The 25,669-nt window shown below is 36.1% G+C and overlaps 1 protein-coding gene across 9 annotated transcripts; it reads right to left on the bottom strand.

Annotated features, from left to right (window-relative positions):
- Positions 1-1,533: 1,533 nt before the first annotated feature.
- On the bottom strand, positions 1,534-25,300 carry LOC106066612 (platelet endothelial aggregation receptor 1-like). 9 transcript variants are annotated; one of them, XR_008775903.1, is made up of 11 exons: positions 25,184-25,300; positions 24,908-24,983; positions 22,010-22,116; positions 15,072-15,215; positions 13,000-13,092; positions 10,994-11,093; positions 10,046-10,178; positions 7,845-7,925; positions 5,122-5,159; positions 2,565-2,677; positions 1,534-1,614 (listed from the first exon to the last, which is right to left on the bottom strand). XR_008775903.1 is itself a non-coding variant. In XM_056017252.1 (10 exons), the coding sequence occupies exons 1-10, from the start codon at positions 25,209-25,211 to the stop codon at positions 1,590-1,592; spliced, it is 825 nt and encodes a 274-aa protein (XP_055873227.1). In that variant the 5' UTR covers positions 25,212-25,300; the 3' UTR covers positions 1,534-1,589. The 9 variants fall into 9 exon arrangements, 5 of the variants coding, with proteins under 5 accessions (XP_055873227.1, XP_055873229.1, XP_055873230.1 ...); XR_008775904.1 differs by having other exon boundaries at positions 1,534-1,611; XR_008775905.1 differs by having other exon boundaries at positions 7,851-7,925.
- Between the last annotated feature and the right edge of the window lie 369 nt (positions 25,301-25,669).

The raw sequence follows: 25,669 nt of genomic DNA, 5'->3' as shown, positions 1-25,669 counted from the left end.
TTGGCTTCTTTAAAGTGAATGATTATTTAACAATTGATAAAAGAACAAATACACTTTTGAAATTTACAGCTGTTAGGAATTTAAAAAAAAACAACACAGAAATATTTACTTTATACACAAATGTTTAGGTTTTATTGAAGACATTTTAGTGAACTGGACACCAACTCTATGTTTTTTATTAACTGAGAAGTCGTTGACAATGTTTTGTGATTCGGTATTGAACAATGCCTTAAAGGTTCTCTCCACCTACAAAAAAAATAAATAATATTGAACTCTATGACAAGGCGGTTTAATTAATTTGTAACTCTAAGCAAATAGTGGAATAGTACCCTGATGTATCAATACATACAGTCCGTAAGTAGAACAGCCTCGTTGTAAAGAAACGCTAACAAGTTACAATGTTCGCCCCTTTACAGATCGCATTTGAATTCTAAATGCGAAAACTTTACTCACTTTTATATACAGAAAAACACACACACACACACATATATATATATATATATATATATATATATATATATATATTATATTATATATATATATATACACACACACAAAACGATGTTGGTTCTACGAATTAAATCGTACAATTTATTCTTTGTTAGCCTTGAATTGGGTGAGTCTGTATTTCGATAGTTGAGCTTTATTTTGTGACTGCTGGCTATTAATAGTGTCATGTGTCTGTCTGTGTCAACATAGTTGGGCTCTATTTATGACTGCTGCCAATTAATAGTGTCATGGCTCAGTCTGTGTCCAGATAGTTGACCTCTATTTATGACTGCTGCCAACTAATAGAGTCATGTGTCAGTCTGTGTCAACATAGTTGGGCTCTATTTATGACTGCTGCCAATTAATAGTGTCATGGCTCAGTCTGTGTTCAGATAGTTGGGCTCTATTTATGACTGCTGCCAACTAATAGTGTCATGTGTCAGTCTGTGTCCACATAGTTGGGCTCTATTTATGACTGCTGCCAATTAATAGTGTCATGGTTCAGTCTGTGTCCAGATAATTGGGCTCTATTTATGACTACTGCCTATTTATAGTCTCATGTGTCATATTCAACTTTCGCTATCGGCGTCGACTTACCTATATTGTTGGCCTTTGGCTGTTATTTGATTTCTTTTTTTGAGAGCTACCTCCGTTTGACTTATCTACATAAGACAGCTCAGAAGCGCCTAAGGCTATTCATTTTTTTTTTCAAAGTAATTGAACGATATGTGTAAATACCAAATCTGTAACATTTACGTGTATATAAGATTAAGAAGCGATATACAATGATGGAAATGATGTATGAACATTTAAAGACGTACCCAACAGGTATACGTTTACTAACAACAGATCAAAGTTATGGAGAGTCAAGAACCTTTAGTATCATTTAGTAAAAAAAAAAAAAGACAATGGTCGAATTTCGTCCCTTGACATACATGCACACATACACACACACACATACACAAACACACACACATACACACTAAAACACACAGGTAGCGCTTTGATAAGATTTTTTTTTCCCGTGATTCTGAGTAGCGTACTCACTGTGTAGCCTTTGACCTTTCCGGGGGGGGGGGGGCATGTCTCTCGTTTATTTTTCAAAAGATTTTGAAAGAGAATCTGCTGAAATGAAATAAGGTGAAAGAATATAAATGATTCGTCTTGTCAATGGCGTAGATAGGAATTGGCCATCATTTGATGGGCCGGAGGTGGGGGGGGGCGCTTGACCTCTTTGGCCCTCTTGCGTTTTGCGTAATATTCAATATTTAATTAAAAAAACAAAAAAACTTTTAAACACTCATTTGGGAGCAACCATCAAGTGGGCGCTCGGGGGATTTTCAAATTTTCCCCCCTCCGCCCAACCTAGCTACGCCACTGCGAGTAGTTAATAAGTGTTCAGGCTACTAATTTAATGCCCAGGAGAAAAATGTAACATCTTAGGTTTAAACAATTTCTTCATGGCATTATGTTATTGGGAGGCGCAGTGGCCGAGTGGTACAGCACTTGGCTTCCGAACTGAGGGTCCCGCTCTCTTTCCTTCTCTCTCTCTCTCTCTCTTGTTCTCTCTCTGGAACCCCCCCCCCCCCCATTTTGTTTTGTTTTTTAAACCTGCGCATTGTAATTTTTTCTGACATAGACTTTTAACTTCATTTGGAAATACTCGCTTCATAATGCGTTCCCGTCTGTAGCTAAACAAAGTTACAAGTGTATTGAACAAACATACTGACCTATAAATGAACTTTTTAAAATATTATTTTTCGGCTACGACCCTCGAAGCGTTAATCTTATTCTTTGTGGCATTTTTTATTTTCAAAGGGAAACAAAATCAGTTGTATTTGCAATGTAGTTATTTTCTATAAATTCATATTAGAATATTTTTCAAGTAAAACATTATTCAAAAAGTTCATAAAAAATTAGACAGTATGCGCGAGTCAAAACAGTTGAATATCTTAAGAGCGTTAAACCAGAGTTCTGTTGGCGTCTTATTCGGACCAAAACAGGCCTACTACATGAGGTCTCGCTGGACATACAAATAATACTACGATAGATATGCCTAATAAAGAAATACTTACACTAGTTGTGTCCTAATTGTCAGTCACACTTCAGTATCGGCCATTGCCCCAACGTTTCTTTATTTCACTTAATTTGACCTGCCTTTTTAATAGGAGGAATAATGACGACCTGCCTTTTTGAAAGGATGAAGAATGAGCTTTAGATGTCAGAAGAAAGCGTTTCTGCAGTGAAGAATGCTAGAAAACGCGTCGGGGCTCCAACGTTTAAGCATAGGGTTAGTGTTTACTTGGTGTCAGGATTAGGGTATGGAAGAAACAACACTGGACTGCAACAATTCAGCATTTGAACAAGCAAACGTGTTTGATTTATTGAAGACAGCTTTTGACAAAACTGCGCCATTTTAAAAGCTTTGTAAATCTTACCACGCAGGAAAAGGGTACACGGAAGATTTTTAAAATGATAAATGATTGATGAAATGCGATCCATTAGAAGATCATCTCATCTCATCTTGGTGTACCGTCAGGGGCATAGACCACCTACCAGATTTGTCCAGATTTTTCGGCACTGGGCGAGTCTCCCTGTTCACCTCCCTTACGTTAGGCATCTTTCCATCAAAAGAGACTCAGATTTTCGTTGTCTGTTACTCTGACATTAAGAATGCAGCTCAAGATGATGTGATGTGACCTACTTCAATAGGGATTGAGTTTCGTAATGACATGTCCGTGTTCAGCAGAAACCAATAGTTATAGGAGGCCTGAACACTGTTCCTGTGACGTTGCAAACAGCAGTTGTGACTGTCGGTGCGTAGGTTATGGTATTATAGCACCAATGTTTAATAAGTGCACAATTTTTGAACGCACTTTCTTTGTTGGCTTGCTTGTAAGTTTATGGAGTGGTTTTGTTATGCTGGTGAAACGTTTTCTTTGAGATTCTTCTGTGTTCCCCTGTTTAGGATGAGTATCTAAGGCATGACTGCATTTCGCAGTTGTTTCGATGCCATAGTGATAGTCTACTAGACCTTTTTAGTTTGTCTTTACTTTTGTCTTTACAGGGAGTTAGTATGGGATTCGAAGTCGACACTAGATACTTATCATACTAGAGTCGAGTCAGCAGTGTGTTGTGTTGTGATTGTGAACATTAATGTGCTACGTAGTGGGACAGCAAGGTGGAGAGATGATTATTGAAGTAATACAACAATTATGTTGTAAAACATGTAGCTACAATGATATTACTTCATCACTTTGTCATCATAAAGTCTATTCATCTCATTAAACAGTTATATTGTTAATATCTCGTTGACTGTTTATTGCAAGCACGAAGGCGCCTGTTGAATGTCAGGAGCCCGGTCAAACGAGCTAAGGCTTTAACACAGCCCTGAAAGTGACCAATAGCTCGTTGCCACGTCACAACGGTTGGGACGTTGGACCTATGACATGGCAACGAGTTATTAGTCGCAACGTCGCAGTTCAGCGTTGACGCCTTCTAACAACTGGTCTCGGTTCTACTGGACTAACTTAACGAGCCTGTTTTTTTGTTTTTTTTTCACGCACAAGACGTCAATAGAACAAGGGTACGTCACTCGAAAGAAATTATAACAGTTCTGACGTACGAACAATTTGAAAGAATCTAGAACCTCAATAGGTCAATACGTATTGAAATGAACAGAATTTTTTATCTTGTTGCCGACGGCTCTCATTAAAGTATTAAGAAAGATTCAACTTAGGCTATAAAATAAAGGTTGTTTAATTTAATCTGTGTGTAAACATTGGTAATGTTGAGGAGAGCGCTGTGGCCGAGAGGTTAAGCGCTTGGCTTCCTAACCTGGGGTCGTGGGATCGAATCTCGGCGAAGACAGGGATTTTGAATTTCGGGATTCTTAGGGCGCCCCTGAGTCCACCCAGCTCTAATACGTACCTGACTATAGTTGAGGAAAGTAAGGGCGGTTGGTCGTTGTGCTGGCCACACCCTGCTCGTTAACCGTTGGCTAAAGAAACAGATGACCTTAACATCATCACAAGGTCTGAATGGGAAACATGACTTTTATTGCTTTTACTGACAATATTCAAAACTAGATTTACAAGAAAACATTAGAAATACCTTTTTTTTAAAAAAAAGACAATACCATAAATAAAATTATAGCTTTTACATAGCACTATTTTCATGATTGCATGCTCAGAGCGCTTTGGTCCAAACTCCAATGCCTTTAGGCGCTCAGTAAACACAACTCTGCCCGAGTCAGGTGTCGAACCTCGAACCCCCTTCATAGGTAGCCAAGCCAAGCTACGTTCAAGCGCACTTAGCCTCTCGACCACGTTTCCCATTATAATTAAACTTATACATATTCAGCAATTTTTTTTTCTCTTAATGAAGGTTACGGTAAAAACACAATGGAGCATTTTTAAGCCGCTCCATTCACCCTCCCCCCCTCATAGTCTACAAGACTACACAGTTATAACAAATACTACCAAAGAAGAGGCTTACAAAAATAGACATTCATAATTTTGGAGTCTCTACATCATATAGATTTACAATTCGAAAATTTACAAAATAGACATACAGCCTAATGATTTACGACATAGTGATTTTACAACATAAACCTAGAGAATTGTAACCTACTTGGTCGGTTCTTCCATAGGCACAACCTGTGGGTCAACCTGAAAACAACGCCAGTGTTAGTCATGTATGCAATTATTTAAAGACCGCATCGCAAACCAAGAGATTAGAGACAGGGTTACTGTAGTGACCCCATGATGACCTGCAAACTGTTGTAAAAGACTCAAGCTAAAAATCTATGGCCATATTTACAACGTCTTCGGGGCTCGCAAAGACCTTCCTTCTGGGAACAGTACCAGGAAAAAGAAGAAGAGGCAGACAGAGAAAGCGATGGGAAGACAAAATAAAAGAATGAACGGGTCTGCCATTGAAATAGGTTCTAACTAAGGCAAACAAAGAGATGAATGGAGAACGACGGTTGCCAAATCTTGCGTGGTGCACCAACGGTCCAACAGACTGAGGGATAGGTGGAGGTAAATGTAAGGTAAGGTAAATGTAAGGTAAGGTAAGGTATACAATCATTAACATGTGTGGTGGCACTAGTAACCTTTAGCTCCTCCAAAGACATCGCTGGGGAGAGGGGTACGAGGGGTTGCAATAACAATGAAATGTAAGAAAAATAAGATTTAAAAAAAAAGAGTTTGTGTTATCATAAACTCAGAAGCGGACCCCGAAGAATCCGCCCAGGCACAATGAATATTAACGCCATGATCTTGTTTTTGGTTGATAACAGTAGTATCGCAAAGAAATAGAAATTGATCTAATCCTAGATCCTTAATAACATAACCCACGGGGAATTAGAAAACGATTCTAAAACAGGAAAATATATTTAAAAATACTATTAAAAAATCAAAACTTATATCTAGCATATTTGTATCAATTAGTTTGGATCAGTTATGTAATTAAATTTGTAACAGAGCTAGACTAACAATATAAAAAAAAGAATTAAAAAAAAAAGTCGAACGACCTAAATTTGAACTCATAGCTTAAGCCTTCTCAGGCTTCTAAAGTCAACACGGTAACCACTCTGCTAGTGGAGAGCTTATGAATATGGAAGATGGTATAGTTATCTATTGTTTCTATAGTCTCTTTCTATTTTATCATGTTGAAAGACGCAGATGACGACCTATAAAGTAGACTAATTCAGCTTACACCACCACTTCAGTCAAGTACAATTTCTTTCCCGTGTTCGAGATACCAAAACAAAGTAATTAATTACCAGTAGTTAATGAACTCAAAAGTTAATTTTTTTTTATTGATTCGTATGTTGTCAGGTAAAAGAAATAGCAAAATTTAAATTTTTATTCGAGATTGGCTGTGGAAGAAATAACGTGTACAAACTTTTTACCGGACGGACAGACAGACAGACAGACACAGTGAGTTGATATAAGGTTTGTAAAAATGTGCCTGATATGATGTACTTACAAATTGCGTTCTTACACGATAAAGAGACTTCTGGATCTTCTGGCAAGATAAAAGTCTTAATGGGAGAGCATTACGATGGAACAGAAGGAAAAAATAAAAGACAGAGAAAGAGTATTTGTTATTCTATTTTTTATTTTTGGCACATCAGCACAATTTAGGGAGGCGCTGTGGCTGAGCGGTAAAGCGCTTGACTTCCGAACCGGGGACCGGGGTTCGAAGACTGGGATTTTTTATTTCGGGATCTTCGGGCGCCTCTAAGTCCACCCAGCTCTGACCTGACATTAGTTGGGGAAAAGTAAAGGCGGTTGGTCGTTGTGCTGGTCACATGACACCCTCGTTAACCACAGAAACAGATGAGCTTTACATAATCTGCCCTATAGACAGCAACGTCTGAAGAGGGAACTTTACTAGCACAATTTAGGCCATGTCGTGCCCGTAATCCCTCAGGGGTTATTTTCCCTTCGTACCACAAGAGCTAAATGTATACAGTTATGTCATTAAAAACACGGTCTATTCACAGTTTAGAATGATTGATTTATAAATGGATCTTTTTAATAAATGGATGGTTTGATTGATAGTTAGATGAATGGATGGTTTGATTGATTGTTAGATGAATGGATGGTTTGATTGATTGTTAGATGAATGGATGGTTTGATTGATTGTTAGATGAATGGATGGTTTGATTGATTGTTAGATGAATGGATAGTTTGATTGATTGTTAGATGAATGGATGGTTTGATTGATTGTTAGATGAATGGATAGTTTGATTGATTGTTAGATGAATGGATGGTTTGATTGATTGTTAGATGAATGGATGGTTTGATTGATTGTTAGATGAATGGATGGTTTGATTGATTGTTAGATGAATGGATGGTTTGATTGATTGTTAGATGAATGGATGGTTTGATTGATTGTTAGATGAATGGATGGTTTGATTGATTTGATTTGATGAATGGATGGTTTGATTGATTGTTAGATGAATGGATAGTTTGATTGATTGTTAGATGAATGGATGGTTTGATTGATTGTTAGATGAATGGATAGTTTGATTGATTGTTAGATGAATGGATGGTTTGATTGATTGTTAGATGAATGGATGGTTTGATTGATTGTTAGATGAATGGATGGTTTGATTGATTGTTAGATGAATGGATGGTTTGATTGATTGTTAGATGAATGGATGGTTTGATTGATTGTTAGATGAATGGATGGTTTGATTGATTTGATTTGATGAATGGATGGTTTGATTGATTGTTAGATGAATGGATGGTTTGATTGATTGGATTTGATGAATGGATGGTTTGATCGATTGATGAATGAATGAATTAATAGAAAATTTGATTGATTGGTTTTCTATTAACTTTTACATCATCAACCTCATCCAGATAGTCCTCTCCATACAAATCCAGATCGTCGATGTCAAAATCATCCAAATCATCGTCCTGAAAAACATAAAGAAGACATTTTAGCAAAAGTAGGCTTTGAATAGTCCAGTCGAATAGGAATAGAGTTTAAGTTTGAGTTTAGGCACATCGGCACAATTTAGGCCATGTCGTGCCCGTAATCCCTCAGGGGTTATTCACCAATCCATCCATTTATAAATCAATCAATCATTAGGAATGGAAAACATTGTAGTGAGGGTATACTTTGAATAGTCCAGTCGAATAGGAATAGACAACATTGTAGTCAGGTATACTTTGAATACTCCAGTAAAATAGGAAAAGAATATTTAAGCAAAATAGGCTTTCAATAGTCCAGTGGATTAGGAATAGACATCATCTACCATCTCTTGAAGAACTTTTTCATGAAAGATGCCTTGCCAAAACACACACGATTCTCAAAGACAACCTGCACTCATTAAACCACTTTACATCAGATCTGTACGAAGTGGTCGTCTCCTTTTCATTAGGACTAAAACAGAAAGATTTAAAAACTCCTTCATTCCATGTTTGGTTAGAGTATTACGAGATCATCTGTCATCATCGAGAAGTACATAGAAGTCTAATTCTTAAAAGCGCTGGTTGTGAATGTGTATGATCCTTCAATGTGAATGTTGTTCATATTTGCATCTATATTGCTATTGTTACAGTAGCTACTTTATGGTGGTCAATTTTAGTCAAACTGAATTTCCATTTGATTGAATTAATAAAAATTATCTTATCTTATTTTAGCGAAGGTAGGCTTTGAAGGGTCCAAAGGAGACGACACGCCTTTTACAGAGAATGAAGGCATCACCTACAAAGACCGCATCACAAATAGATTCGAAATAGGATCAAAATGGTCATTTGGGCCCCATGGTGACCCCTTTATAAAAAAAAACGCAGACTAAAACTTTATTGCCACTTCGCTAGGTCTTCATGATTGTAAAGTTCTTCATTCAGGGAACGTACCACGAAAAAGAAGTGGAGGCAGACAGAGAAAGCGATGGGAAGATAACATCTAAAAAATTGACGGGCCTGTCATTGAAAGAGATTCTATTCAAGGTAAAAGACATAGAGGAATGGAGAAAGATGGTCAACAGATCATGTGTGGTGCCACACCAACAGACTAAGCCTTAGGCTAGGGTTAAAGATTGTCTTTGAACTAAAAAAACATTATATTGAACTGTAGAATACGACCAGCTTTGAGCTTTGAGGCCGCCAACATGTTCGACAATTGATGTTGGTGGTTAATCGAATAGATGCAGCCAGGGCTGGATTTAAGTACGTGGAGGTAGCGGGGCAGGATTTTCGTGGATCCCCCTGCAATTTTTCGAAAGCTTTAATAATCCACTTATGATTGAAAATAGAAGAATTTAGAAGAAAGAAAAAGAGTTCTAAATTTAATCTCACTTTCAATATATATATATATATGTATTGTTAAGGTTTCCGCGCGGTGTTGATTCTTGGAAATATAGCCTAACTAGTGTAGATCTACGTCTGACTGGGAGTAACACTGAACTCAAACTACTTCAGTAACACCGGCGAAAGGCCGAAACAATCAAAATATGTAGTCGACGCTGATGTTGGTCTACAAATATATTTAATAATCAAGAAGGGAATCGTCCGATGTCAGCTATGTCCGTAAATCCGTATCTATTCTTCTGCTCTACAAGAAGCGTCTTCTTTTTAGCGTCACTTAGAGCGTTCTTGTTTTTTAAAGATCTGTCACGTCACTTGTCGCTAAGTAAAACTTTCCCCTCATTCCCGAAACAAATAACTAAATCCTAATCATGTCATAACAACTTAAATATAATATCAATATTTATGTTTAAAGAAGTGTATATTTGTTTAGTTCGTGGAGAGTAAGGCCCTTTATAGACGCACTGTGGTATGTCCGGGGCTGTATTTATTTATTCCGAGCATAATACAAGCGTTCACTTCTAAATCACGAAATTTTTACCAGCCGAAAAAAAAAGGGGGGAAAATAAAAATATTACAAAAAAAAAAGCGTTTCTGGCCCATCAGAATTTGGATATATTTTTATATCTTTTGTGGAGGCCCTTTTCTTGTGGAGTCCCCCCGGGGCTGTAGCAACGCCCGCCCTCACTTAAATCCGGCCCTGTATGGATATCGCTACTCACGTCGTCACGGAAGTCATCCAAGTGGTCGTCTGGATAGAACTTCCTTGTGGTCTCGCTGGCCCGACGGTAGAAAGGGTAGCCCCAATAGTCCTGGACATCCTCGCCGTCATCCACACTGCCCGATGTCTTGAGCCTGAAAGCAGGACCAGGACAACGTGTTACATTAAATGGAGTCTGGCTTATCGTCAAGGGGGATCTAAAGGCTTCTCACTAAAAGATATCTTTCAAACGTCATTTGAATCATCTATATCAGTGCTTCCCTGTGCTCCGCGAAACCCTAGTAATCCTGGGGGTCAAAATAGGTGTTCCATAGCTTTAACTAGCAGACCACCACGCGAATTAATCTCTCTAAACCAGCGGTTCTCAACCTTTTAAGCTCGGCGACCCCTTTTTACAATCCCACACTCTGACGCGACCCCTCCCCCATACACAAATACAGAATTGTAGGATAGACAATAACAATCCATATTTTCCATGATCTTAGGCGACCCCTGGCTATTGGTCAATCGATCCCCAAAGGGGTCGCGACCCACAGGTTGAGAACCCCTGCTCTAAGCAAAAAAAGGAAAGAGTTCCGCTAAATACTTAGAATGTGCGAATTTTTCCGTCGAGGAAAACGTCTGGGAACCACTGATCTATATCTATAAATAAATAAATGATTATGTTACTGGCAAAGTACGACGTTCGTCATTCTAGAGAACTTATCTAATCTAAAGGACTTCAAGCCCCATCCAAAGTTACAAAATTTACACACACACACAAAATACACAGCTTTTTACTACACAAGATTATTTATATAGTTCGTCCATCGTGGTTCGATGATGACCACTTTTGTCATCCAGAGGGCTGAGGGCCCTGCACTGGGGTTCTATGCCTTTACGTGGCTGGCGTTGAGACGGCCCGTGACTGTCCAGAGTCCAGCTTGCTGGCTGGTCACTAAGGACGTACCTGATCAGCTCTGAGACGACGGTCATCACGGGAATGATGAGCAGCACCAGGAAGTAGTAGTGGTAGGTCGCCACCAGGAAAGGAACTCCAGTCAAAGTAGCTGGGAAAGAAAACTGTTTGTGAAACAATTAAAATGTATACAAAGTTGATTATAATACTGCTTCCATACTCTAATACTGCTTCCATACTCTAATACTGCTTCCATACTCTAAAGTACTGTCACTGTATTTATCTATATATATATATCTGTCTCTCTATTTTTCTCTATGTCATCTATCTATCTATCTATCTATCTATCTATCTATCTATCTATCTATCTATCTATCTATCTATCTATCTATCTATCTATTTATCTAGCTGTCTCTTTCTCTCTTTCTCTGTGTCTCTTTCCACGTCCCTTTCTCTCTTTCTCTTTCCTTCTGTCTCTTTCCCTGTCTCTTTCTCTCTTTTTCTTGCTTTCTTTTACTCTCTGTCTTTCTCTCTCTCTGTCTCTTTTTTTTTTGTCTCTTTCTTCTGGTTCTCTATTTCTCACTATCTATGTCTCTCACTTTCTCTCAGACTCTATCTTTCCATCTCTACATTTTTCTCTTTCTCTATCTCTCTCAATGTCTCACTTCTCTGTCTTCAAAAGAATGTTTCTACAAAATGTTTCGCATGAATCTTCAGCGTTGAAGATTGTCACGAATCGATGCTATGACCTCATACTAATTTATTCTAGAAACTAAAGGTCATAGATTAAAGAAATATTTAGATTAGAAGTTTCTGGGGTTCTAGAAAAGACTATTTAAAAAAAGTATAAATTGGGGGAGAGTGAGTTAGTTGTGGTCCTTGAGCTGTTGCAGGTCCTTGAGCTGTTGCAGGTTCTAGAGTTGTTGCGGGTCCAAAATTGTTAAGTCTATGAGTACCAAATATCTTTAAAGTCGATTGTTAGTGAAATTAAAGTTTACGTTAAGAAGATAGAGAAGCTCAAGCCGTTCAGTTGTATCTATATAGTCAAGTGCTATTACGTTGTGTATGTATTATTTCAACAGTTTTGTGAGAATGTATGCCAAGTAGTGCTGTAGAGTGAATGTATTATTTCAACAGTTTTGTGAGAATGTATGCCAAGTAGTGCTGTAGAGTGAATGTATTATTTCAACAGTTTTGTGAGAATGTATGCCAAGTAGTGCTGTAGTGTGAATGTATTATTTCAACAGTTTTGTGAGAATGTATGCCAAGTAGTGCTGTAGTGTGAATGTATTATTTCAACAGTTTTGTGAGAATGTATGCCAAGTAGTGCTGTAGAGTGAATGTATTATTTCAACAGTTTTGTGAGAATGTATGCCAAGTAGTGCTGTAGTGTGAATGTATTATTTCAACAGTTTTGTGAGAATGTATGCCAAGTAGTGCTGTAGTGTGAATGTATTATTTCAACAGTTTTGTGAGAATATATGCCAAGTAGTGCTGTAGTGTGAATGTATGTTTGAAAGAAAAAAGAAGTCTAGAAGTTTCTTCAGTGTATTTGAGTTGTTTTATATTTCCCCCGGCTGGTGATTATGTTTGTGTCATTATATACACATATTGGAAAAAAAAGCGTTGTATCGTAAACACACTATGAGGATAAAGTCATTTCGAAAGTAGGCACTAAAAACAGGAATTGTCTCAAAAACAATTTGCTTCCTTGTCCAAACCTTCTGCATGATGAAGGGGTGGGGGGGGGGCAGCGGGGAGGGTTTGAACCCGGGAACATCGACACGATGGAACCACAGTCCAGAGCGCATACCGCACGGCCAGACAGCCACCCTACTGCCTACTTTCTTCCCTCCCTTTCTTCCTCTAACACTCTGTGTACCTATCTTCCTACTTTCTTCCCTCCCTTTCTTCCTCTAACACTCTGTCTTCCTCTCTTCCATCCTCTCCTGTTCTCTCTCTCTCTCTCACCTTCGATATATCTTTTATCTACTGTTTTTTTCTCTCTCTCACTCAAGCCACCTTCGATATTTCCGATTTTTGTTTTCAGAACTTACAACACGTGCCCAGCTGTTTGTCCAAACATTCTTTGCTGCACTTGCTATAGCACGATCCCCGGCATTCAAAGCCATAGGTCATAGCTGGACATTCTACGAAAACACAATGAATGGTCATAGGTCATAGGTGGACATTCTACGAAAACACAATGAATGGTCATAGGTCATAGGTGGACATTCTACGAAAACACAATGAATGGCCATAGGTGGACATTCTACGAAAAACCAATGAATGCTCATAGGTCATAGGTGGACATTCTACGAAAACACAATGAATGCTCATAGGTCATAGGTGGACATCCTACGAAAACACAATGAATGGTCATAGGTCATAGGTGGACATTCTACAAAAACACAAGGAAAGGTCATAGGTCATAGGTGGACATTCTACGAAACCGCAATGAATGTTCATAGGTCATAGGTGGACATTCTACGAAAACGCAATGAATGGTCATAGGTCATAGGTGGACATTCTACGAAAACACAATGAATGCTCATAGGTCATAGGTGGACATTCTACGAAAACACAATGAATGGTCATAGGTCATAGGTGCCATTCTACGAAAACACAATGAATGGTCATAGGTCATAGGTGGACATTCTACGAAAACACAATGAATGCTCATAGGTCATAGGTGGACATTCTACGAAAACACAATGAATGGTCATTGGTCATAGGTGGACATTCAAACAAAATACAAGGAAAGGTCAAACGTAATATGTTGACATTATGAGAAAACACACGGAAAGGTCAAAACTCAAAAAACATTCTGGACAGACAAAGACAAAACCCTCGACATCAGACTGATGCGCTCCCTGGTCACGGCCACATTCTTATATGCTTGCGAATCTTGTACGCTGACTGCAGATCTTGAGAAGATGATCCTAGCAATGGAATTGAGATTTACAGAAAGATTTCAGGAATCACAAAGACCGCACCACGAATGAAGAGATTAGAAACAGGATGAATACAGCCATTGGACCCCACGATGACCTACTAACCACTGTCAAAAAACGTAAACTCAAACTCTATAGCCACATCACAAAGCCCTCGTGGATCGCAAAGACCTTTCTTCAGGGAACAATACCAGGAGGAAGAAGAAGAGAAAGACTGAGAAAGCGATGGCAAGATTACATCGAAGAATGGAAAGGCCTGTCAGAGAATGAAATTCTATCCAAGGCAAGAGACAGAGAGAAATAGGGAAAGACAGTTGACAGATCGTGTGTGGTACCCCAACGGTCCAACAGACTAAGGGAAAGGTGAAGGCGGTTAAAGGAAACTTATTCTCAAAGGAAAAGTGGGTATATGCGAAGGTAAATTGGCGGGTCTTCCATGGTGTATCGGATACGCTCTTGTGAGAGATCAATAGAAGCTTTGAGTCCCCCTGAGAATATGGATTATACTTAGAGTCTTTTGTAAAAGCTATCTTGGCGGCAGCTAGAAAAGCGATACCGCGGACCAGTGGCAAGCGCCGGTATTTTTAATTCTTAACAACAGTACAGACAATAGTAAAGAAACAGACAACAGTACAGAAACAGACAACAGTACAGAAACAGACAACAGTAAAGAAACAGACAACAGTACAGAAATAGACAACAGTAAAGAAACAGACAACAGTACAGAAACAGACAACAGTACAGAAACAGACAACAGTAAAGAAACAGACAACAGTACAGAAACAGACAACAGTAAAGAAACAGACAACAGTAAAGAAACAGACAACAGTAAAGAAACAGACAACAGTACAGAAACAGACAACAGTACAGAAACAGACAACAGTACAGAAACAGACAACAGTACAGAAACAGACAACAGTACAGAAACAGACAACAGTAAAGACAATAGAACAGGCAAGACTACAGGCGAGGTAAAGACAAAGATAAAGGTGTACAAACAATGTTACAGAAGACAGACAATGTTACAGAAGCACTACAGACAATGTTACAGAAGCACTACAGACAATGATACAGAAGCAATACAGACAATGTTACAGAAGCACTACAGACAATGTTACAGAAGTCAGACACTGTTACAGAAGCACTACAGACAATGTTACAGAAGCACTACAGACCTGTAGAACAATTGAAGGGCCCGTAGGACGGGTTGTAGTAGCCCGGCTCGCAGGTGTCACATCTTCCATTCAACTTGTTGCAGTCGCTTTTACATTGATTACACCTGAACTTGCAGTTGACCCCCCAGGTACCCGGCCAACAATCTGTGGAGAGTTTTATTAACTCTGTGATGTTTTAAGATCTTGAGCAAAGAGAAATAGTTTCACATCAATCAATTCCGTTGGTAAATGAACGAATGGAAGAGTATGTTAATAATCTTTGCAACAAGAAAAAAATCATATTTTTTTAACAATGCATATATTAACTAATTAAGCATACTTGCATCAATTAGTTTGGATCAGTCATGTAATTAATTTAGTAGTAGATTTAGGCTAACAATAATAACTCTGTGCGATTAGAAATATTTGTATCAATTGTTTTAGCTTTTTCAATTTGCTATGATCCTATCACTTGTGTGGGCTAGTTGGAAAAGGAAGGGGGGGGGGGGAGAAAGAAGTAATAATTGTGCCAAATTTCGGCTTGATCTGAGATTGGGTGTGGGAGAAATAACGTGTAGGCTACAAACTTTATACCAGAAAGACAGAATAAGTTCTTAAAAGTTTAGTAAAAATAGTTCTACATCCCTGACAGTTTCACTGTTGAAGCCGAAGAGTTGTGTGTCTGTGTGCCCTAACTTATAGAATGGGGAGACCCTCTCGAGTTTCAGCTGACAAAATAAAAGTACTCTATTGTCGGATTGAGAACACAAAAGATAGTATCCCATAATAGTAAGTGCCATGGTTGTGGTCGTACTTCTATTCAATTCGTACCTTCGTGGAAACTGGGTGGACTTAGAGACCTGGACACGGATCTCGAAAACGGCTCGAACGATTACCCCAGAAACTTCTCAGTTGTTGGGAACAAAATTACTCGCTCGTTGGTCAAACTCAAGTTTGACCGTTAAAAATAGTTAAGGAAAAATTTTAATAAATTTAAATTTGGCTAGAAAACAACAAAATATTTATCTTGAACGGACCGCTAATAAATACTTTGAATGAAACAATTGTTACGTCTCTTTTCATTAGGACTAAAACAGAAAGATTTTAAAACACCTTTATCCCACTTTCGGGCAGTGTTATAAGGTCATTTGTCGTTATCGAGAAGTACATAGAAGTCTAATTCATTGAGCGCTGGTTGTAAGTGTGTATGTGTTACGTGTGTGAATGTTGTTCGTATTTGCATCTATATTGTTATTGTTACAGCAGTTACGCTGAGGTTGTCAATTGTAGTCAAACTGAATTTCCATTTGATTGGATTAATAAAAATTATCGTATCTTAAATGATTCACCGCTATGAAGTAAGCGGATGTTGTTGTTTTTTTTTTTTTGTTTGAAGGTTTCACTTCTATTAAATAGTTTGAAAGTTTCACTTCTATTAAATAGTTTGAAAGTTTCACTTCTATTAAATAGTTTGAAAGTTTCACTTCTATTAAATAGTTTGAAAGTTTCACTTCTATTAAATAGTTTGAAAGTTTCACTTCTATTAAATAGTTTGAAAGTTTCACTTCTATTAAATAGTTTGAAAGTTTCACTTCTATTAAATAGTTTGAAAGTTTCACTTCTATTAAATAGTTTGAAAGTTTCACTTCTATTAAATAGTTTAAAAGTTTCACTTCTATTAAATAGTTTAAAAGTTTCACTTCTATTAAATAGTTTGAAAGTTTCACTTCTATTAAATAGTTTGAAAGTTTCACTTCTATTAAATAGTTTAAAAGTTTCACTTCTATTAAATAGTTTAAAAGTTTCACTTCTATTAAATAGTTTAAAAGTTTCACTTCTATTAAATAGTTTGAAAGTTTCACTTCTATTAAATAGTTTGAAAGTTTCACTTCTATTAAATAGTTTGTTTCACTTCTATTAAATAGTTTGAAAGTTTCACTTCTATTAAATAGTTTGTTTCACTTCTATTAAATAGTTTGAAAGTTTCACTTCTATTAAATAGTTTAAAAGTTTCACTTCTATTAAATAGTTTGTTTCACTTCTATTAAATAGTTTGAAAGTTTCACTTCTATTAAATAGTTTGTTTCACTTCTATTAAATAGTTTGTTTCACTTCTATTAAATAGTTTGAAAGTTTCACTTCTATTAAATAGTTTAAAAGTTTCACTTCTATTAAATAGTTTGTTTCACTTCTATTAAATAGTTTGTTTCACTTCTATTAAATAGTTTGAAAGTTTCACTTCTATTAAATAGTTTAAAAGTTTCACTTCTATTAAATAGTTTGTTTCACTTCTATTAAATAGTTTGAAAGTTTCACTTCTATTAAATAGTTTGTTTCACTTCTATTAAATAGTTTGAAAGTTTCACTTCTATTAAATAGTTTGTTTCACTTCTATTAAATAGTTTGAAAGTTTCACTTCTATTAAATAGTTTGAAAGTTTCACTTCTATTAAATAGTTTAAAAGTTTCACTTCTATTAAATAGTTTAAAAGTTTCACTTCTATTAAATAGTTTAAAAGTTTCACTTCTATTAAATAGTTTGAAAGTTTCACTTCTATTAAATAGTTTGAAAGTTTCACTTCTATTAAATAGTTTGTTTCACTTCTATTAAATAGTTTGAAAGTTTCACTTCTATTAAATAGTTTGTTTCACTTCTATTAAATAGTTTGAAAGTTTCACTTCTATTAAATAGTTTAAAAGTTTCACTTCTATTAAATAGTTTGTTTCACTTCTATTAAATAGTTTGAAAGTTTCACTTCTATTAAATAGTTTGTTTCACTTCTATTAAATAGTTTGTTTCACTTCTATTAAATAGTTTGAAAGTTTCACTTCTATTAAATAGTTTAAAAGTTTCACTTCTATTAAATAGTTTGTTTCACTTCTATTAAATAGTTTGTTTCACTTCTATTAAATAGTTTGAAAGTTTCACTTCTATTAAATAGTTTAAAAGTTTCACTTCTATTAAATAGTTTGTTTCACTTCTATTAAATAGTTTGAAAGTTTCACTTCTATTAAATAGTTTGTTTCACTTCTATTAAATAGTTTGAAAGTTTCACTTCTATTAAATAGTTTGTTTCACTTCTATTAAATAGTTTGAAAGTTTCACTTCTATTAAATAGTTTAAAAGTTTCACTTCTATTAAATAGTTTGTTTCACTTCTATTAAATAGTTTGAAAGTTTCACTTCTATTAAATAGTTTGTTTCACTTCTATTAAATAGTTTGTTTCACTTCTATTAAATAGTTTGAAAGTTTCACTTCTATTAAATAGTTTAAAAGTTTCACTTCTATTAAATAGTTTGTTTCACTTCTATTAAATAGTTTGTTTCACTTCTATTAAATAGTTTGAAAGTTTCACTTCTATTAAATAGTTTAAAAGTTTCACTTCTATTAAATAGTTTGTTTCACTTCTATTAAATAGTTTGAAAGTTTCACTTCTATTAAATAGTTTAAAAGTTTCACTTCTATTAAATAGTTTGTTTCACTTCTATTAAATAGTTTGAAAGTTTCACTTCTATTAAATAGTTTGTTTCACTTCTATTAAATAGTTTGTTTCACTTCTATTAAATAGTTTGAAAGTTTCACTTCTATTAAATAGTTTAAAAGTTTCACTTCTATTAAATAGTTTGTTTCACTTCTATTAAATAGTTTGTTTCACTTCTATTAAATAGTTTGAAAGTTTCACTTCTATTAAATAGTTTAAAAGTTTCACTTCTATTAAATAGTTTGTTTCACTTCTATTAAATAGTTTGAAAGTTTCACTTCTATTAAATAGTTTGTTTCACTTCTATTAAATAGTTTGAAAGTTTCACTTCTATTAAATAGTTTGTTTCACTTCTATTAAATAGTTTGAAAGTTTCACTTCTATTAAATAGTTTAAAAGTTTCACTTCTATTAAATAGTTTGTTTCACTTCTATTAAATAGTTTGAAAGTTTCACTTCTATTAAATAGTTTGAAAGTTTCACTTCTATTAAATAGTTTGAAAGTTTCACTTCTATTAAATAGTTTGAAAGTTTCACTGCTATTAAATAGTTTGAAAGTTTCACTTCTATTAAATAGTTTGAAATGTTTCACTGCTATTAAATAGTTTGAAAGTTTCACTGCTATTAAATAGTTTGAAAGTTTCACTTCTATTAAATAGTTTAAAAGTTTCACTTCTATTAAATAGTTTGAAAGTTTCACTTCTATTAAATAGTTTGAAAGTTTCACTTCTATTAAATAGTTTGAAAGTTTCACTTCTATTAAATAGTTTGAAAGTTTCACTTCTATTAAATAGTTTGAAAGTTTCACTTCTATTAAATAGTTTGTTTCACTTCTATTAAATAGTTTGAAAGTTTCACTTCTATTAAATAGTTTGTTTCACTTCTATTAAATAGTTTGAAAGTTTCACTTCTATTAAATAGTTTGAAAGTTTCACTTCTATTAAATAGTTTGAAAGTTTCACTTCTATTAAATAGTTTGAAAGTTTCACTTCTATTAAATAGTTTGAAAGTTTCACTTCTATTAAATAGTTTGAAAGTTTTACTTCTATTAAATAGTTTGAAAGTTTCACTTCTATTAAATAGTTTAAAAGTTTCACTTCTATTAAATAGTTTGTTTCACTTCTATTAAATAGTTTGAATGTTTCACTGCTATTAAATAGTTTGAAAGTTTCACTGCTATTAAATAGTTTAAAAGTTTCACTTCTATTAAATAGTTTGAAAGTTTCACTTCTATTAAATAGTTTGAAAGTTTCACTTCTATTAAATAGTTTGAAAGTTTCACTTCTATTAAATAGTTTGAAAGTTTCACTTCTATTAAATAGTTTGAATGTTTCACTGCGATTAAATAGTTTGAATGTTTCACTGCTATTAAATAGTTTGAATGTTTCACTTCTATTAAATAGTTTGAAAGTTTCACTTCTATTAAATAGTTTGAATGTTTCACTGCTATTAAATAGTTTGAATGTTTCACTGCTATTAAATAGTTTGAATGTTTCACTGCTATTAAATAGTTTGAAAGTTTCACAGCTATTAAATAGTTTGAATGTTTCACTGCTGTTAAATAGTTTGAAAGTTTCACTGCTATTAAATAGTTTAAAAGTTTCACTTCTATTAAATAGTTTGAAAGTTTCACTTCTATTAAATAGTTTGAAAGTTTCACTTCTATTAAATAGTTTGAAAGTTTCACTTCTATTAAATAGTTTGAATGTTTCACTTCTATTAAATAGTTTGAAAGTTTCACTTCTATTAAATAGTTTGAATGTTTCACTGCGATTAAATAGTTTGAATGTTTCACTGCTATTAAATAGTTTGAATGTTTCACTTCTATTAAATAGTTTGAAAGTTTCACTTCTATTAAATAGTTTGAATGTTTCACTGCTATTAAATAGTTTGAATGTTTCACTGCTATTAAATAGTTTGAATGTTTCACTGCTATTAAATAGTTTGAAAGTTTCACTGCTATTAAATAGTTTGAATGTTTCACTGCTGTTAAATAGTTTGAATGTTTCACTGCTATTAAATAGTTTGAATGTTTCACTGCTATTAAATAGTTTGAAAGTTTCACTGCTATTAAATAGTTTGAAAGTTTCACTTCTATTAAATAGTTTGAAAGTTTCACTGCTATTAAACAGTTTGAAAGTTTCACTTCTATTAAATAGTTTGAAAGTTTCACTTCTATTAAATAGTTTGAAAGTTTCACTTCTATTAAATAGTTTGAAAGTTTCACTGCTATTAAATAGTTTGAAAGTTTCACTTCTATTAAATAGTTTGAAAGTTTCACTGCTATTAAATAGTTTGAAAGTTTTCCTGCTATTAAATAGTTTGAATGTTTCACTGCTATTAAATAGTTTGAAATGTTTCACTGCTATTAAATAGTTTGAAATGTTTCACTGCTATTAAATAGTTTAAAAGTTTCACTTCTATTAAATAGTTTGTTTCACTTCTATTAAATAGTTTGAATGTTTCACTGCTATTAAATAGTTTGAAAGTTTCACTGCTATTAAATAGTTTAAAAGTTTCACTTCTATTAAATAGTTTGAAAGTTTCACTTCTATTAAATAGTTTGAAAGTTTCACTTCTATTAAATAGTTTGAAAGTTTCACTTCTATTAAATAGTTTGAATGTTTCACTTCTATTAAATAGTTTGAAAGTTTCACTGCTATTAAACAGTTTGAAAGTTTCACTGCTATTAAACAGTTTGAGAGTTTCACTGCTATTAAACAGTTTGAAAGTTTCACTGCTATTAAATAGTTTGAAAGTTTCACTTCTATTAAATAGTTTGAAAGTTTCACTGCTATTAAATAGTTTGAAAGTTTTCCTGCTATTAAATAGTTTGAATGTTTCACTGCTATTAAATAGTTTGAAATGTTTCACTGCTATTAAATAGTTTGAAATGTTTCACTGCTATTAAATAGTTTGAAATGTTTCACTGCTATTAAATAGTTTGAAATGTTTCACTTCTATTAAACAGTTTGAATGTTTCACCGTTTGATACTAGAAGAAAACAAGACTGTTAGGGCTGGGAGAAAGAAGGAGATTGATAGAGACTGATAAGATAAACGAGTCTAAACCAGGGAGACAAGACCAGCATCCCATTTGTGAATGGCCCTTATTCACCAATCTTAAACAAACAACATTTAATCACGTGATCTTATTGATAAAACAATGGAAAAAACTGTCACGGGACAACCATCATGAATTAAACATGAGATCGTAAATTATATAGAAGAGATAGAGCACCACGTGGCTAAATGTTGTTTGTTTACGATTGGTGAATGAGGTCCATTAACAAATCATTGAAGTATTCAGAAGTCTTGATTTCTTATAGCATTGTTCATTGTGATGTCCCTTGACTAGCTTAGACTAGTGTACGGAAATAGTGTCGGATTTACACAACACACAAGTGGCGACACAAGATCCTAGCCAGGACAATAGACAGAAAAAAATAAATAAAAGAAGTGAGCGACAAACTAATGTACCTTCAGGACATATTGATAGCCTGCAGTCATCGGGACTAGACTGTATATTGTCTTTAGGAGGTTGACAATTCAGTCCACCCAAGCTTGGGATCGGGCTGTCACATAGCCTTTAGTGTGGGGAGGACATAGAAAAGAGACATAAACATAGTGAGTCATTACTCGTGTATAATGTTGCATTTGCAAATAGTGAAACCTTCTAACTAATCTACATATCAGAAATCGAGATTTCATTGCTGAAAATTTTGTTTTTTTAAATTTCGGTTTGAATTTTTTTTGTTTTTTTTTTTGTTTCAGTTTACATGGCTTAATTGTTGTTTTTTTTTTTTTTTTGTTGTTGTTTCCTGAATTATTTTTATTTTCCCCTTTTTTAAAGATTCATTTTCTTTCCCTTTTTTTTTTTTTAAAGTGGCTTATATAATTATTTATCTCAATGTCACCACCTCAAAGCAAGAGCGTGCCAAAAGAATGGCGACGAGCGCTTGACGATGAGTTGTGAGGACACTACGGCGGCTGTTGGTGCTGGATTGATAGGATGTGCTACGGCGGCTGTTGGTGCTGGATTGATAGGATGTGCTACGGCGGCTGCTGGTGTTGGACTGATAGGGTGTGCTACGGCGGCTGCTGGTGCTGGACTGATAGGATGTGCTACGGCGGCTGCTGGTGCTGGACTGATAGGATGTGCTACGGCGGCTGCTGGTGCTGGACTGATAGGATGTGCTACGGCGGCTGCTGGTGCTGGACTGATAGGATGTGCTACGGCGGCTGATGGTGCTGGACTGATAGGATGTGCTACGGCGGCTGCTGGTGTTGGACTGATAGGGTGTGCTACGGCGGCTGCTGGTGCTGGACTGATAGGATGTGCTACGGCGGCTGCTGGTGCTGGACTGATAGGATGTGCTACGGCGGCTGCTGGTGCTGGACTGATAGGATGTGCTACGGCGGCTGCTGGTGCTGGACTGACAGGATGTGCTACGGCGGCTGCTGGTGCTGGACTGACATAATGTTCTACGGCGGCTGCTGGTGCTGGACTGACAGGATGTGCTAGGCGGCTGCTGGTACTGGATTAATAGGATGTGCTACGGCGGCTGCTAGGGGCTGGACTGATAGGATGTGCTACAGTACGGTACAGATGTTGAGGAGGTCTCTTTTCACCCACACAAGCATTAGGGTCGTCTACACCCGGGTACGCTGTCCTGCCTCATCGTGGCACCCGGGTGGAAACGACCATTAGAGTAAGTGGTTAGGCTAAATGAATGGCGAAACAAAACTACCGTGGGGGTGTCCTCGGGTAGGCGAGAGCTTACCCATTGCACGGAGCGGAGTTGAAAGAGAGCCCTCATGACCCTGTCGATAATCCATGCGCCGTTCCTCAAGGGACTGTTTACACTAATGGCGAGTCCTCCACGGTTAGCTTTGTACAACAAAAGAAAATGGCGGAGGTTCCCGGTGTTCTCGGCCTTCGGCCATGTCTAGCCCATGCGCTCGGGGACCAGATGCATCGGAAATAGCAATGCTTTACATAGGCATTGATTTGTGTCTCTACCAGACAGAACTGTGCGTTCACAGAGGTTTTTTTGTTTTTTTACTGTTTGACGCTCAGATTTTTTTTTTTCAAAATTAGAGCTCGAAGAGCCTTCGGCTCAGCTCCTAGACGATCAAACGGGTCGTCAACAATCTTCAATTTCAATCTTAGTAACACGCAGGCAGAAGTGTTGGACTGATTAGACATCTGTGTTGACTTCATCAAGAGGTACAAATTAACAAACGTCAAGGCAAGATCTCTTGAAATATTTTACGTGTGTCTCAAACAAAAATTGCCAGTTAAATACATTCTACAAATGGCTGGTCCACCTAGTGTGTCATCTTGTCCTGGTACACATTAAAAAAACAATGTCTGTAATGCACGTTAAAATAGTTGCGGTCTTCAATACGAGTGTGAAGCTATTCTCTAGCTTTAGTTATGTACTATGTTCAACTATTCACTTTTCTTCTCGAAATCTCTCTGGTTTACTGTTTTGTTTGAGCTGCTTGCGGCCTGTTTGTGTGTGTGTGTGTGACGCTCAGGTCACTTCGGTCAAGGCAAGACCATGTTGTCCTTTCTATAGCTCTGGTTCACGTTACACCAGAGGTGGGCAAATTACGGTCCGCGGGCGACATGCGGCCCGCCGAAGCGTTTTATGCGGCCCGCGGACAAATAAAGAAATCAGGTGTTCCCACACATTACATATATAAAAAAATCAAATATATTAAAAATAAATAATTATTTATTTATGCGGCCTCCCAGTCCCCAAATTTTATTTTTTTATGCGGCCCTCGGCCGGGAAGCGTGGTCGAGAGGCCAAGTGCTCCTGAACTTGGCTTGGCTACCTAGAAGGGGGCTCGAGGTTCGACACCCGACTCGGGCAGAGTTGTGATTACTGAGCGCCTAAAGGCAGCACGGAAAACCAACTTCTAGATACCCCCTCCCCCCTCCCTCCCCTGCCACTGGTCCACAAATGAGATGGGACCAAAAGCGCTCTGAGCATGGTATAAGCATGAACGTAGCGCTATATAAAAGCTATAATAATATAATAATAATAATAATAATAAAAAGGTTGCCCACCCCTGCGTTACACCGTTGTCATTATAGAGTAAATTGCCGATTGCGACCCATCTCTGATGGGTACCTGACATTAGTTGGGGAAAAGTAAAGGTTGTCGGTCGTTGTGCTGGCCACATGACACCCTCGTTATCCGTGAGCTAACTGAAACAGATGGCCTATAGGCCTATGCTAACGCTAACAAGAAAAGTCGTTCCTGTAAATGTAGTTATCCAGTCTACGCACTGTGTCAGAGAGGCTAAGAAATTCAGGGAGAGATTAGAATTAGATGCAAGTCTGAAACCAAACCTGGTCCTTACCTTGTCCTGATTATTTTCCCAAAACCACAAGGCTTGCTACAGGTCCAGACTGACCACTGACCCCATTGTCCATTCACTAAACACATACAATATTTTATATTATAACATTGCAAAACCTAATACTAGACGCTACATGAATAAAATTTTCTAAAACAATAAAAAAAAAATTATAGATCTACATACTTTTTAAAAAAGCAAAGCTTATATTGTATGTAATTGGCACTAGGAAAGAAGGAGCACTTGTTAAATCAAAATATCTACTTCTTAATACCCAACCTATATAACTAGTAGGAGTAACAGCCATAGAGAGCTCTAGCTCTGAATTAAAGTTTGAAATTAATCTAGATCTAGATCTAGATAGATTCCAATTATGGGCTGCTTCTGACTTCTGAGTTCCTGTTTTCGCCAAGTTAAAGCAGTGCACTCAAGTGCTGGACCTGGTGGATATTTGATGTGGTGTGCATGTGAATAATTGTTGACTTGAATCGCACCATGTATATTGGTCGCACTAAAAGTTCCCACCTTGCGCTTTACAGGGCACATGATGTTAAGATCATCTGGTCGCTCTGGGTGTGTGTGTTTGTGATAGGAATTGATAGGATAAAATACTCAAAATGACACAAAGATAAAGGCACATTGCTTGTTACAAATGTGTACTTAAATATTGTCTTAGTTGATTCAATGTATGGATGACTGATCGTTGTCATGGATGACTATTTGAGTGTTTCGTTACTCTTAATAACTGACATTTTTCTGGGTCGA

This window comes from Biomphalaria glabrata, chromosome 18 (genome assembly GCF_947242115.1).
Source record: "Biomphalaria glabrata chromosome 18, xgBioGlab47.1, whole genome shotgun sequence".
In the NCBI taxonomy this organism is placed as follows: domain Eukaryota; kingdom Metazoa; phylum Mollusca; class Gastropoda; family Planorbidae; genus Biomphalaria; species Biomphalaria glabrata.
Note: the sequence above shows the minus strand (reverse complement) of the source record. Positions and strands in the feature narration are given on the sequence as shown.

Excerpts from the sequence above, each read along its gene's own strand:
- LOC106066612 (XM_056017252.1), bottom strand. The coding sequence starts at position 25,211 with ATGGCTGTTACTCCTACTAGTTATATAG. Across the intron at positions 24,984-25,183 it reads TACTCCTACTAGTTATATAG|TGAATGGACAATGGGGTCAG; the intron begins GTTGGGTATTAA and ends GTATGTGTTTAG. Across the intron at positions 22,117-24,907 it reads GGGAAAATAATCAGGACAAG|GCTATGTGACAGCCCGATCC; the intron begins GTAAGGACCAGG and ends CCCACACTAAAG.